A 12168-nucleotide genomic window follows, 5' to 3' on the forward strand; every position below is an offset into this window, starting at 1 on the left:
CGATGTTTTTCGATACCCGTCAATGTTTCATCGATGACATACCGTCCTAATGGAAACTGCTTGGCGAGAGAAGGCAAGCAGTTTAGCTTGATAGTCGATATATCAAAATCAAGTAGTTTCCAGGTATTTATTGAGTGTCATATAACAGCCAACTATTTCAACAGCTGTTCGAGCAACGATAAAATGAACCCAAATCTCTTGTTTATACTTTGTACGTTATTTATTCATTTCGAGTTCTTTGAGTATTGACATATTTATATTTCCACAGTGCTCTGCGCCGCGCACGGTCAGGCGGAACTCTCCGGACTACTAAGTGCCCTGCAGTATTTCGGACTATTTGGGACGGCGGATTCCCTGGGAATTTCCCGTGGCCAGTGCCATTATAGCTTCAAGACATTTGCCCTGCTGGAGGAGCGACGCATGTGTGCGCCGGATGATGAGCACATCCTGCACCTGAATCAGCTGCCTCCGGTGCGAAAGCCACCAATTATGATCAAGTGCCTGCAGCGGGAACCAGAAAATGAGACAGCAACCGAGCCGAGACTGCTGATAATGCGAAGTGCCAAGGAGATATTGAATCTGCTAAAGCCCGTGGGCAATGCCACCAAGCGCCACGAGCCGGGCAATTGTGTGGTTGTCCACTTCTGCACCGCAACCAGCTTGGAGTGCGCTCGTGTCGCTCCGGTGGTAAATCTGCTGCCCCATTTCTTTCCCACGCTGTCCATCGCCTATGTGGACGCCTATGAGTTTGGTCGCTTAAATGCCGAGATCGGTATCGTTTCGCTGCCCACACTGATGATATTCCACCAGGGCAGGCCGCTAATCAAATACGATCCATCGTGGAAGGACTCGGAGAAGCGCAGCTTTGCCAGGTTCATTATGCGTCACACCAATGTGAAGACTGTCGATCCACAGGCCATTGATCCGGCCATCGTCCTTCGCTCAGAGACCGAGCCGCTGTCCAATAAACCCATTGTGGAGACGGATTACTATTTGGGCCTCGCTTGGGCCTTTATACTGGCCTGCCTTGCCAACTACCTGCGTCAGACGGTCTTCTGGAAGCAGCTGGTGGAGATGGTGCAGCGCAATTGGCGGGAATCGGAGGAGACGCAAATGGAGATGGTGGACTAGTCAGTTATTAAGTTTAGTTCTCAATTAGTCGCATAAGTAGAACACATTGGATTTACTATTATAATGTAATTACCATTTAATTAAATTCACATCAACATTTACTTAGGCCTTACGAATTACATGTATTGGGGAATTGGTAATTGGTAATTGTGGTTTTCTATCGTTCGGAGCCTTCAAATCGCTTGTGTTCATTTGCACGGTAACTGGCATCCATAATTTAAAGCTTAGTGGCTAACAAAATCTAGAAACTTGAGAATTAATCAAATAATTCAAACTTATAAATACGATTTCATATATATTCCATTACTTTCATTGAATTTTTTTTGATTAGGTGTGAGAGTGTAATGATTTCGGCGTTGAATAGTCACATTTGTTTTAAGTAAGTGTAAGCAAGTTGATCTATATCCTGCGTGGGCATCAACAGTAGCTTGAACTTGTACAATTTTTAGTGTTAAACTGAGGGCGACTCACGCAGGATATATGACATATGATAGAACTAGTAAAGAACTATGTGTTTGTTAAAAATATTTGAAATGGTTCTTCTGCTATAACATAAAGATGCTCTGGAACAGAACCCAACGCTTGCTTCCCATTGTTTTTGAGTGTGCGGTTCGGAAGATGTTGGCATAGAGGTGATCACGCTGCTACTACTGCTTCTTGCCGCGCTTGCCCGCCTTGGAGGAGCTGGCCGCCTCGTCCTCCGTGTGATGATGCTTTACCGCGCGCTGTTGGCGCCGCGGATGGGCGGCATAGGGATGAGGATGTATGCTGGTGGGGGGAGCAGAAACAGATATTCATTAATTAACAGAAACGATTCCGAAAAATAGGCATACAAAACAAAAGGTACACATAATCATTCGTACACAGGCCAATTCGAACGCAAGTGAAAATTTGAAAACAGGAAGAGAAGGTCAAAGGAGCAATGATGGATGATGTAGGCAAGCGAGTGATGGATTCGTAGGATTCGCGCATAGTGTCGCTAGTGGTGGCGCAGCAACAGCAGCAGCAACATGGTTCAAATTTTGATTGTCGTCGATTGCCAATTGGGCGTCGCCGCGTAGTATGGTAAATCGTCGAGTGTGGGCTCTCGCAGATTGTGGTCTACATGTCATACGGATAGGCGATGCTCTTTCGGGCGGGTCAAAATGCGAGTATGCAGACAGAGAGTTAGATGTGTGTGGGAAGGTGCGGCCTTACACGTAGCTTGCGGCCGTAGTGCTGAGCTGCCGGCACGGAGATGTGGTGTTGCTGCTGTTTGAAGTTCGAAGTTCTTGTGGCGATGAAGCGGAGCGTAGCGTTGGTGCCGCCTTCGGTTAGTAGAGTGCATGTGGTTACGTTGAAGCCAGCCGAAAGCCGAGTTTCTCGTCGTTGACTTGATTACTTATGATATTTATCTGGATTAGCATAGGTTTCGGTTTATGTATTTGGTACTGTATCCGCTCTACTTGCGGTGGTACCGCGAATTATAAAGACGCCAATCTCTGCATGATTTGGAAAGTACAAAATGTTGATGGAGAAGAGAAGAGAGAGCGATATGTCGTTAATACACTTGGGTAAATGGTATATTACAAGATCAAATCGTTGCTACCCATGAAGCCTATGTAGAGTTCGAAAACAATAAGCAATATAGGTTCCATTAAATCAAGAACGTTGTTATTAAAGCGTTGTCAACCATTTATCGGACCACAAAACCCTTGCATCCAACTTCGGCTGTCCGAAGACGGTTTTGGTTAGGACTATACAAGCAGATTGAAATGAGGTTCGAAGCCGACATAGTCTATGTAACTAGGTTAATCCCGCATTGCCGGCTCCAGCCGAACCCAACTGAACAAACCTTGGAGAAGTGGACACCGTGGCCAGCGGCGAGGATGGGGGTGTCCTTAGTGGGCGGCGCGGCGTGGCCAGGCCATGCCCATTTCGCAGATACGAACGACGAGAGCTCACGTAGTTATTGTTGTTTCCGTTGCTTGTGTCGTAGATTGCTGGCGAGGACGTTGGTGCTGCTGCTGCTGTTGCAATGTTGCCACTGCGTCGATGTCGTAGTATGGAATCGAGTCGAAGAAAAGTTGGAAAAGATTACAACAATACTTTTGGGGGGTCGGGACTATGCTAGTTGGCGATCCAGTTCATTCAACGCGAAGCTTTTATACGTCGTGAGTGGGTGAGATCATGGCGAACGAAAGGAGTCGTGGGCAAAACGAAAACTGAACAAACGAAAGATGTTGAGAGCTTAAGTTGCCGCCTACCTCTGTGCATTTTATGATTTCGATTCGATTCGTTTCGTTTGCACGCAGTTGGGAATGTGATTAGCAGAAATTTATAGTATGCAATTCTGTTTCTGTTTTATCGGATAGTTAGTAAAATATACTGTATTGACTTTAGATTTAGTAATTATATCTGCAAGTAAATACAAACGTTTCAATTTAGCAACAGTTGTGTGAGAGGAGTTGTGGTTAGTTGGGGGATTCTTTGGATCGGGCTTCAGCAAAAGCTATTCGGCTAATCCTACACAATCACGCGCACGGAACAGGGACTCTGATGTGGATGTGACGTTATCCCTTACACTCACCTGTTCTGCGGTGCCGTTGGCGCAGTGGAATAATGGCGGCCCGCGGAGGAGCGCACCGGCGGCTGCTCCTGGATCACACAGTCATCATCTTCGTCGTCGTCCTCCACCGGTTCAATGGTCAACGTCGAGGTGTGAGCCGCTGGACGGGCGGGCATGATGGCCTGCATCCCACCACCACGATGTCCTGACTGCACAGCTCCGCGTGAAGCGCGCGAGGTAAACTCCCTGTCAAACTGCTCGGCTTCCTCCTCCTCCAGATTGATGAACTCCTGCCGCTCCTCCAGTTGTCCCGAACGCATGTCCTGCTCCTTCTCAATAATGTGAGCTCGCTCGCCAATGTGGTGACCAATGGCCATCTTTTTTAGTCCAGTGCGCGAGTCCTGCACTGTCTTGCGGGTCTCGCGAACGCCTCCCGGTCCTGTTTTGGTACTAGTGCTGGCCTGGTAGATCTGAGGACGCCCATCGGGACCCGAGGACATGGTCATCACGGTGCTCTGGCAGAAGGATGCGCCTGAATTGGCACCAATATCTGCAATACAATAGTTTTGGATGGGGCTCTTGATGGGCCGAAAAACCATTGAATACTCACCAGCGTTTAACAGACGATTGAAGTTTGGCATCATGGGCATGCCGAAGAGTCCCATGGCTGGCATGGCCGGCATCTGCGGACGCTCCATGAGGGCGTTCTGCTGGAATCCCTGGTCGAAGGGCGAGACCTGCATAAAGGGATCGGGCATGAAGCTGTTCATCAGGCGGTTCATCGAGCGCATCTGCATGTTCATCGCGTTCATAGTGTGGTTCATGTGGTTGCTGCAAAGTAAAGATGACTTGGTGAGTAACTTGGTGATACTTGACTGATATACGAGGATTACTGGGGCTCCATTTGTGTACGGTCACTGGTTGATTTGCCTTTACGTTTTCTTTTCATTATAAACTGAGCCTAAAAGTGGTTTTTAACACAGCCAAACTGAATGATTTGTGGCTAGATAAGTGATAAAGGCAGCGTAGCCTGCTGTGTTTAGCTATATGAAAGAGGCTCCGATTGGCTATTCATGGGTCACTTTGCGGTTGGGCCTTATCTAAAGGCCCAGTGGCAGGGGGAAACCTTTGAAATAGCGCCTGCCTGCGAGTGCATTTTCCCCAATTGCATTTCCCTGCGGTCGCTCGATTCAAATTATCGATTATTACGTCTTCACTTCACGCATGCTGCACACACACACACCCGCACGCACACTCAGATGGTTACCGTTCATTTTGGCACGCTATTTATTGCTAATTTTTGTGCACGCATGTTTAATTGACCTGGTTATGGGGCATATGGGCCAATTATTGATTTGCACCTTGTTTTGCGATTGTTTTGCTGTTTTTCCACGCCCCAAAAAGGCTTCATTAGCTGCACACGTATGGCAATATAAATGGGGCTTCTGCAGGGCGAGCCGCATTGTGTTCAGTTTTGTGCGGCATTTGGTACTTACTTCATTAGGCCAAGATCGTCGTCGAAATCGCCCATCAACGCTCCGAATAAAGACATTTTTCTGGCTTGTGTTGGCTTTCTGTTGGTGGAATTTTCCTCTTTCCGTATGCAGAATTTTCACGAATATTTTCTTTAACAGTGTGCCCGTATCTTGCTGGCTTAAATATGCCAGCGACAGCAACAACTAAAATACATACTAGCTCTGAAAAATACCATAGGCCGTTATATTTAAAAATTTAATAGTTTTATTTTTTTTTTAATATTTATGAATTTAACAACCGCTATTCTACATATATATAAGAAATATATGTAATGAATGTATCTATTTTTTTAAACAGACAATGTCTGTGGATATTTATTTGAACTTTGTCCAATAGAAATGCCACAAATAAAAAACAAAATGTGTTTTAAGTCACATATTTTAAATTATAATTTCAGACTTGATTTATTCTAAAGTTATGCACAGAAACTTGTACTTGCCTCAACAATTGTGTAAATTATAAAAGTATAAAATGAGTTACAATGTACTTTTGCCCTTCCCCAACATAAACTACCTTTACCTATAGCCATGAGTAAATAATTTATTTACAAATAAATCATAAGGAATTGCTTGTGAATTCCAATGGAATGGAAAAATATAAAGAAGGTATTTTAATTAGGAAAACCAGTTAGTTTGAAAAGTTGTACAGCTTAAATATGATATGGCTATGTTTTCTAAATGTTCATTTGGTATTTATTATTGTAGTAATATAATAAATAATAATTTGTTCGATTAATTTGTTCGCGTTTAGCTGGTAAAGCTTTCCACATTCTTTAGAGATAGGCCTCCGCCTGCTCCTCGATCCAATCGATGTGGGAATTGACGCTGGTGTAGACTCCCGGGAATCCTTCCCTGCCGCAGCCCACGCCCCAGGACACCACACCCACAAGGACTCCGTCGACGACCAAGGGTCCACCGGAATCGCCGTTGCAGGTGTCCTTGCCACCCTCCAGATAGCCGGCGCAGAGCATCTCTTCGGTCACCGTGTAGTCCTTGGTCAGATACTGGGCTCCGCAGGTGCTCTTCTCGACGATCTCCAGCTCAACGGCGCGCAGCATGGCGGGCAGCGCCTCATCCTCCTCGGTCCGCTTCCCCCAACCACTGACGACTGCATGGGCACCCGACGGCGGAGCCTCCAGGGCGACAGCAATGGGTTGCACCAGGGCGGAGTACTCCAAGGGCTCGCGAGTGATGATCAAACCGATGTCATTCACATATGTCTTCTTATTGTAGCCGGCGTGGGGGATCAGCTTGCTGACCTTCACGCCCTGCTCCTCCAGATCGGCAATGGAGTTCTGACCAGCCACGATCCGAATGTACGAGGCATAGCGTCCTTTGATGCAGTGGGCGGCGGTGATGACCACCTTGGGTGCGTAGATGCTGCCACCGCAGATGTGGAGCAGCATGTAGGTCTCCAGGCGGACGGACACCTGGTACGGATAGTCGGCAATGTCCGCCTGATCGCCACCCACAATGTGGGGGCTTATGGAGGCGGATTCCGAGTGGATTACCAGGCCAAGAAGACCCAAAAGACACAAACCCAACCGCAGCGACATGGTGAAACTTGAAAGTGGTGCGATTTGGGCCTCTTATATAGGGCTGGAGTAGCCTGCTTATCACTTAACACCGAAATGGCGAATCTAGCGATCATCCCTGATAGGTACTTTGGATTTTCATCAAATTCTGCAATGATATCGTAAAGTTTATAGGACGCGCAGCTCCATTCGTTTTATATCCATTATAAACAGGGCGGTGGTCTTCTAAAGACCCAATGGCCACACAGCCAACTGGCCAGCTAAGGAGAACCCACTTGGGGATTATCAGCAAAGCGATCCACTGAGTCATCGATGGACTCTATTTCATTTGCCACTGAACTTTACTCGTCCAGAATGGCGACGGCGTCTAGCCGAGGAGTGTAATCTCAATCTCGAAGTGCTCCATGGAATCGTGTCTTCAGATAAGTGGTGTCGGAAAGGCAGACCGAGATTTATTTACTATATTCATCCGTGGTGCACGAGTATCCACGGCAAGAGTACAAGAAGTGCTGTTCTAATCGGGCTGATTGGCATAATAATAATTGTTAATAATTAACCTGTTGATAACCACTCTTAATCGGTAAAGGCACAGTGCTATCACATGTCCAAGACTCTTGAATTCGAAATTTATCTACCAATATGACTGGCCAACTGACTAAACAGAACTAGGAATATTCAGTGATTAATGAATGAATAAGAAAGTTTATTCGTTTGAGTTCCGTAAACAATGCAGTATTGGTTTAAGCCTAGCAAACGTAGAAGTTTCGCGGAAATAAATGCCGAATATATTTTGTAGAATTTATGATGACGTTAAAAGCACCAGGTTGGGAATGTGCAAAATCTGACGACTGGACAGTAAACATGAATGATTGATGTAATCAACATCTTGAAGAGGCCCGTCTGCGTCGTTCCCATATCCGCTCAAAGTTCGATCCGCTGGCACGCGTCTGAAGATCTCGCACTGACGACTTCCCCCACTCGGATCGTTGGGATTGAAGTGCCACTGGCATCCCAAAGGGTCTGTGATCCCGTGGAGCAGCATAGGGCAGCTGGAGGAGCTGGAGGAGGCACATCAAACAAGCGGCAAACGGATAATTGATTGCCATGCCACTTGCCATGCCACTTGGCTTCTAGCATCCAGCATCACCTCCACTTCTCAGCTACTTAGCACTTCGAGTGCCGACTAGTTGGCAATTACTACGTATACTCGATACACTCGGTCGGGTATCTTCGGGGATTCGGGGATCCGGGGCTTCGGGTATCCGGGGACTCTAGCGACGTAGCACGTACATCTTTTTCGACGTTCAAGCCGAGCTTGATCGGGCCAAATCGGTTATAAATAGACGCCAACCGGCGGAGGTCCCGCACTCGTAGCTCATCAGTCGCCGGATGTGACTCTGGCCAACAAGACCTCATTACGGATATAGCCCAAAGCGAAGTGGACCTAACTGGTCTTCGAGTGGATTAGGCCAGTGATTGTGGCAAGGACTCTTGTGTGCATAATTGAAGATCTATACAACATTTATTGACTATACGAAAGAAATACAAATACGTGACTAAAATGTTTGTGGAAAAAGTGGTGAGTGATACAAATCTTTGAACGCAATTTGGCAATAAAATAAGGATTTTTGCTATGAAAGTTTATAAATTAAATGAATTATAGTTAAGTGAAATGATAAATGGTGGTTTTGACGGTTTCGATTTTTTTATCTGAAAGTGTACGAATTTTTGAAAGAGTTAAGAAGGATGCATGCATATTATAAAGGATCAAAATCGTAAATATGTACATTACTTTAGAAGGAGTGAAAAGAAATAAAATCTTCAATTTCATGATCAGTACTAAAGTGAAATATTTTATGTTTCTAACTTCCTATTCATTGATCCTATCCTATTGAATTATTAATGAATTTGGGACCCAAAGTGAGCATTTAAGGAAATGGAAGTCTTCAGCTTCAAGTTCAAGTTTTCAACTAGATTAACTCACCATTTTCGGCAACTTTGCCAGCATTTGAATCACTTTTAAACGGAGTTACTTTAAAGCGTTAGATTTGGGCAGGAGGGGCAGCTCAACGAGCAGCCTCTCGTTTCGGAAGACCATTATGATAACTTATGGAATTAGTGGGAAATAATCATGATGTATATTTATTAGTGGCCAAGTGCCAATTGGCGAGCAAACACGCGGGTTCTGCACACCTCGCAGCCAGGCTGGATGCGCCGTGCCCAAAAAAGCCATACAAAATAGGTAATAAGTAATACGAAATAAGAAATATGAAATAAAGGGGAAAAATAGAAGCAGCCGATTGGGCTTGGAGTGGAGCGGAAGCCTTCTGGACGCTTCAGCGGTTTCTGGCCAAACACGAGTACTGGGCTGATTAAACAGCGGGACTGGGGTTGTTGGACCTTGTGCTCGGCTCCCCTTGAGAGTTCCTAATTACGCCAGTAGTTTCGGCGTGGCAGCAGGCGTGGGTGCTACGGATCAGATTCGAGCATCTATAGCATTCCAAGTTTGATCACCCAAAACCTGACCAGGCATCAGAGCAAATTGAGTGATTGTACATGCCGAGCTTCGATATCCGGCACTTGGGCAACATGCCCGCCAATACCGCTGGTCTGTGGAAGCGGGTGACCTTCCTGCTGGCCCTGCCGGCCATCGTCCTGTGCGCCGCGAACGCCTTCTCCGGACACAAGCACGTGGAGCGGGAGCCGTTCGCCAAGTACGAGTACCTGAGGCGCCGCACCAAGCGGTTCCCCTGGGGCGATGGCAATCGCAGTCTGTTCCACAACGCCGAGGTGAATGCTCTGCCCGACGGCTACGAGGATGAGGTGGCTGTGGAGGACTAGCAGCGCCCCATGTCCATTATTTTACTTTTGAACTTATTTTACTAGCAACTGATGGTAAGATCATTCGCACTAGTTCCAACTACTCTCAATAACTAAAAGGCTGCCTTTAGAACAATCTGGGTAAATGGATTTTCGGATTACCATTATGATCGTTTGCCGATTCCTTGCCCGCAATAAATTAATCATTGAGATCGGAGTCAGTCAACTGGTGGTTTCACTTGGCCCTGAAACCTGTCGCATTTGGCTAATGGCTGCGGCTCTACTCTCGCCCAGAACCAAACAATGGCGTTTTCGGGGTATTGGGGGTAGGGGAGTGGGGCGTAGGCAGGTGTGGGAACTGGGCAACAAAAGCCTGTCCCTGGATTTTTGGCCGGTGATCATCATTTGTCATGTTTTGTGCTCATCGTAACCTGTTGCACCACGAAACACCGACTGTGGACGAGTGGGCCAGAAACCAAAGCAAACCAACACGTACACACACGTACATACGTACAAGCACGGTGTGGTGCTTTAATCGATCTTATGGATACACACACCATACACACGATACACACGATACACGTACTTGTATCTGAGATCGCATAGCATCGCCCATACGCCGTGTTGGCCCAAGCAATTCACACCGCAGTTAGATACATAACTTATACTTTCGTTGCGATTACGATAACGCTTGTTTGCCGAAAACTTGCGACACGCGGCAAGGGCAAGTGCTCGCATCCAAGTTCGAATGCCTAAGTGCTCCCAGATCCCCAGTTAATTAGACTCCAGTGCGTAGTTGATGAAGTGCGTTCAAGAGCCCTGGGGCCCGGGTTCTCGATAGCAATCCAAATATTGACCTATGCCTGCAATTATGCACGCGACTTGACCTAATGCATCTTCGTGCTCTTACCCCAACCCTTACTCCCCACACAGCTGGAGCGCACCACCAAGTCGGAGCTGTGCTCGATCCTGGTCCTGCTGGTGATCAGCCTGAGCATCTACACATTCTACGCCACCCTGAACGCGTACCTGCGATCGGTGCTCCTCTCGCTGAGGCTCACGGGTCCGCCGTCGCTGCCATTCCTGGGCAACTGCATGCTGGTCACGGATAAGGATGGTAAGGTCCATTAAAACTATCTCTTAAACTGCTATCAAGGAATCCTTTTAATCCCCCTTTACAGTGATGCGTCGTTGTGCCGGCAAGGCCTTTGATCTTTATGGCTCTCTAGTGCGCATCTGGGTGCTCCTCTTTCCCTTTTTCGCTGTCCTGGAGCCGGAGGATCTGCAGGTGATACTCTCCTCCAAGAAGCACACCAACAAGGTCTTCTTCTACCGCCTGATGCACAATTTCTTGGGTGATGGCCTGATCACCAGCAGTGGCGCCAAGTGGAGTAACCATCGACGCCTCATCCAGCCAGCCTTTCATCACAATCTGCTGGAGAAGTTCATTGACACCTTTGTGGATGCCTCGCAGTCGTTGTACGAGAACCTGGATGCCGAAGCCGTGGGCACGGAGATAAATATTGCCAAGTACGTGAACAACTGCGTGCTGGACATACTAAATGGTGAGTCTCTAGGGGATTAGCAAGCCACGATTCCTCACTTAATCCCTGAACGACTTGCAGAGGCCGTTTTGGGTGTGCCGATCAAGAAAAGGGGCCAGGATGTGGACATGATGGAGGACTCGCCGTTCCGCCAGGGCAAGATCATGATGCCCGCACGGTTCACCCATCCGTGGCTGCTGCTGGACGGGATCTACCACTGGACCAAGATGGCCAACGATGAGCTCAACCAGAAGAAGCGCCTCAACGACTTCACCCGCAAAATGATCCAGCGACGTCGCCAAATCCAAAACAATAATAATGGGAATAGCGAGAGGAAGTGTCTGCTGGACCACATGATCGAGATCTCCGAGAGTAATCCGGACTTCACGGAGGAGGATATCGTCAACGAGGCCTGTACCTTCATGCTGGCTGGCCAGGATTCGGTGGGTGCCGCCGTGGCCTTCACGCTCTTTCTGCTCACCCAGAATCCCGAGTGCCAGGATCGCTGTGTCCAGGAGCTGGCGACCATCTTCGAGGACAGTAGCAGAGCACCCACGATGACGGATCTGCACGAGATGCGTTACATGGAGATGTGCATCAAGGAGGCACTGCGTCTGTATCCCAGTGTCCCACTGATTGCCCGCAAACTGGGCGAGGAGGTTCGCCTGGCAAAGCACACGTTGCCCGCCGGCAGCAACGTGTTCATCTGCCCCTATGCCACCCATCGTCTTGCCCACATCTATCCCGATCCGGAGAAGTTCCAGCCGGAGCGGTTTTCGCCAGAGAACTCCGAGAACCGTCATCCCTACGCCTTCTTACCCTTCAGCGCCGGCCCCAGGTACTGCATTGGCAATCGATTCGCCATCATGGAGATCAAGACCATAGTGTCGCGCCTGCTGCGAAGCTACCAACTGCTGCCGGTATCCGGAAAGACCACCATTGCGGCCACCTTCCGGATCACATTGAGAGCCTCCGGCGGACTGTGGGTGCGTCTCAAGGCGCGCGATCATCCGCTAATCGAACATTGATTACCATTGATCTAAGAAAACTGATCC

At 47.8% G+C, this 12168-nt stretch overlaps 5 protein-coding genes across 9 annotated transcripts; 3 read left to right on the forward strand and 2 right to left on the reverse strand.

Annotated features, from left to right (window-relative positions):
• Window positions 1-77: 77 nt before the first annotated feature.
• Window positions 78-1232, forward strand: LOC122612539 (thioredoxin domain-containing protein 15). Its single transcript, XM_043786231.1, has 2 exons — window positions 78-211; window positions 269-1232. The coding sequence occupies exons 1-2, from the start codon at window positions 184-186 to the stop codon at window positions 1129-1131; spliced, it is 891 nt and encodes a 296-aa protein (XP_043642166.1). The 5' UTR covers window positions 78-183; the 3' UTR covers window positions 1132-1232.
• LOC122612538 (myeloid leukemia factor) lies at window positions 1178-5340 on the reverse strand. 5 transcript variants are annotated; one of them, XR_006325636.1, is made up of 6 exons: window positions 5176-5340; window positions 4290-4510; window positions 3701-4229; window positions 2966-3157; window positions 2329-2612; window positions 1761-1899 (listed from the first exon to the last, which is right to left on the reverse strand). XR_006325636.1 is itself a non-coding variant. In XM_043786227.1 (5 exons), the coding sequence occupies exons 1-5, from the start codon at window positions 5229-5231 to the stop codon at window positions 1779-1781; spliced, it is 1119 nt and encodes a 372-aa protein (XP_043642162.1). In that variant the 5' UTR covers window positions 5232-5339; the 3' UTR covers window positions 1178-1778. The 5 variants fall into 5 exon arrangements, 4 of the variants coding, with proteins under 4 accessions (XP_043642162.1, XP_043642163.1, XP_043642164.1 ...); XM_043786227.1 differs by lacking the exon at window positions 2329-2612 and having other exon boundaries at window positions 1178-1899; window positions 5176-5339; XM_043786228.1 differs by lacking the exons at window positions 2329-2612; window positions 5176-5340 and adding an exon at window positions 4573-4730 and having other exon boundaries at window positions 1178-1899.
• A 525-nt stretch (window positions 5341-5865) lies between these two features.
• On the reverse strand, window positions 5866-6770 carry LOC122613170 (trypsin alpha-3). Its single transcript, XM_043787214.1, has one exon. It carries the CDS (start codon window positions 6768-6770, stop codon window positions 5988-5990), a length of 783 nt encoding a protein of 260 aa, XP_043643149.1. The 3' UTR covers window positions 5866-5987.
• Window positions 6771-8131: 1361 nt separating this feature from the next.
• On the forward strand, window positions 8132-12147 carry LOC122614892 (probable cytochrome P450 4aa1). The gene is made up of 4 exons (XM_043789615.1): window positions 8132-8328; window positions 10503-10686; window positions 10751-11134; window positions 11195-12147. The coding sequence occupies exons 1-4, from the start codon at window positions 8311-8313 to the stop codon at window positions 12139-12141; spliced, it is 1533 nt and encodes a 510-aa protein (XP_043645550.1). The 5' UTR covers window positions 8132-8310; the 3' UTR covers window positions 12142-12147.
• LOC122614894 (cytochrome c oxidase subunit 6A1, mitochondrial) lies at window positions 9214-9786 on the forward strand. Its single transcript, XM_043789617.1, has 2 exons — window positions 9214-9644; window positions 9701-9786. The coding sequence occupies exon 1, from the start codon at window positions 9306-9308 to the stop codon at window positions 9588-9590; it is 285 nt and encodes a 94-aa protein (XP_043645552.1). The 5' UTR covers window positions 9214-9305; the 3' UTR covers window positions 9591-9644; window positions 9701-9786.
• Window positions 12148-12168: the final 21 nt, after the last annotated feature.

This window comes from Drosophila teissieri, chromosome 2R, assembly GCF_016746235.2.
Source record: "Drosophila teissieri strain GT53w chromosome 2R, Prin_Dtei_1.1, whole genome shotgun sequence".
NCBI lineage: Eukaryota > Metazoa > Arthropoda > Insecta > Diptera > Drosophilidae > Drosophila > Drosophila teissieri.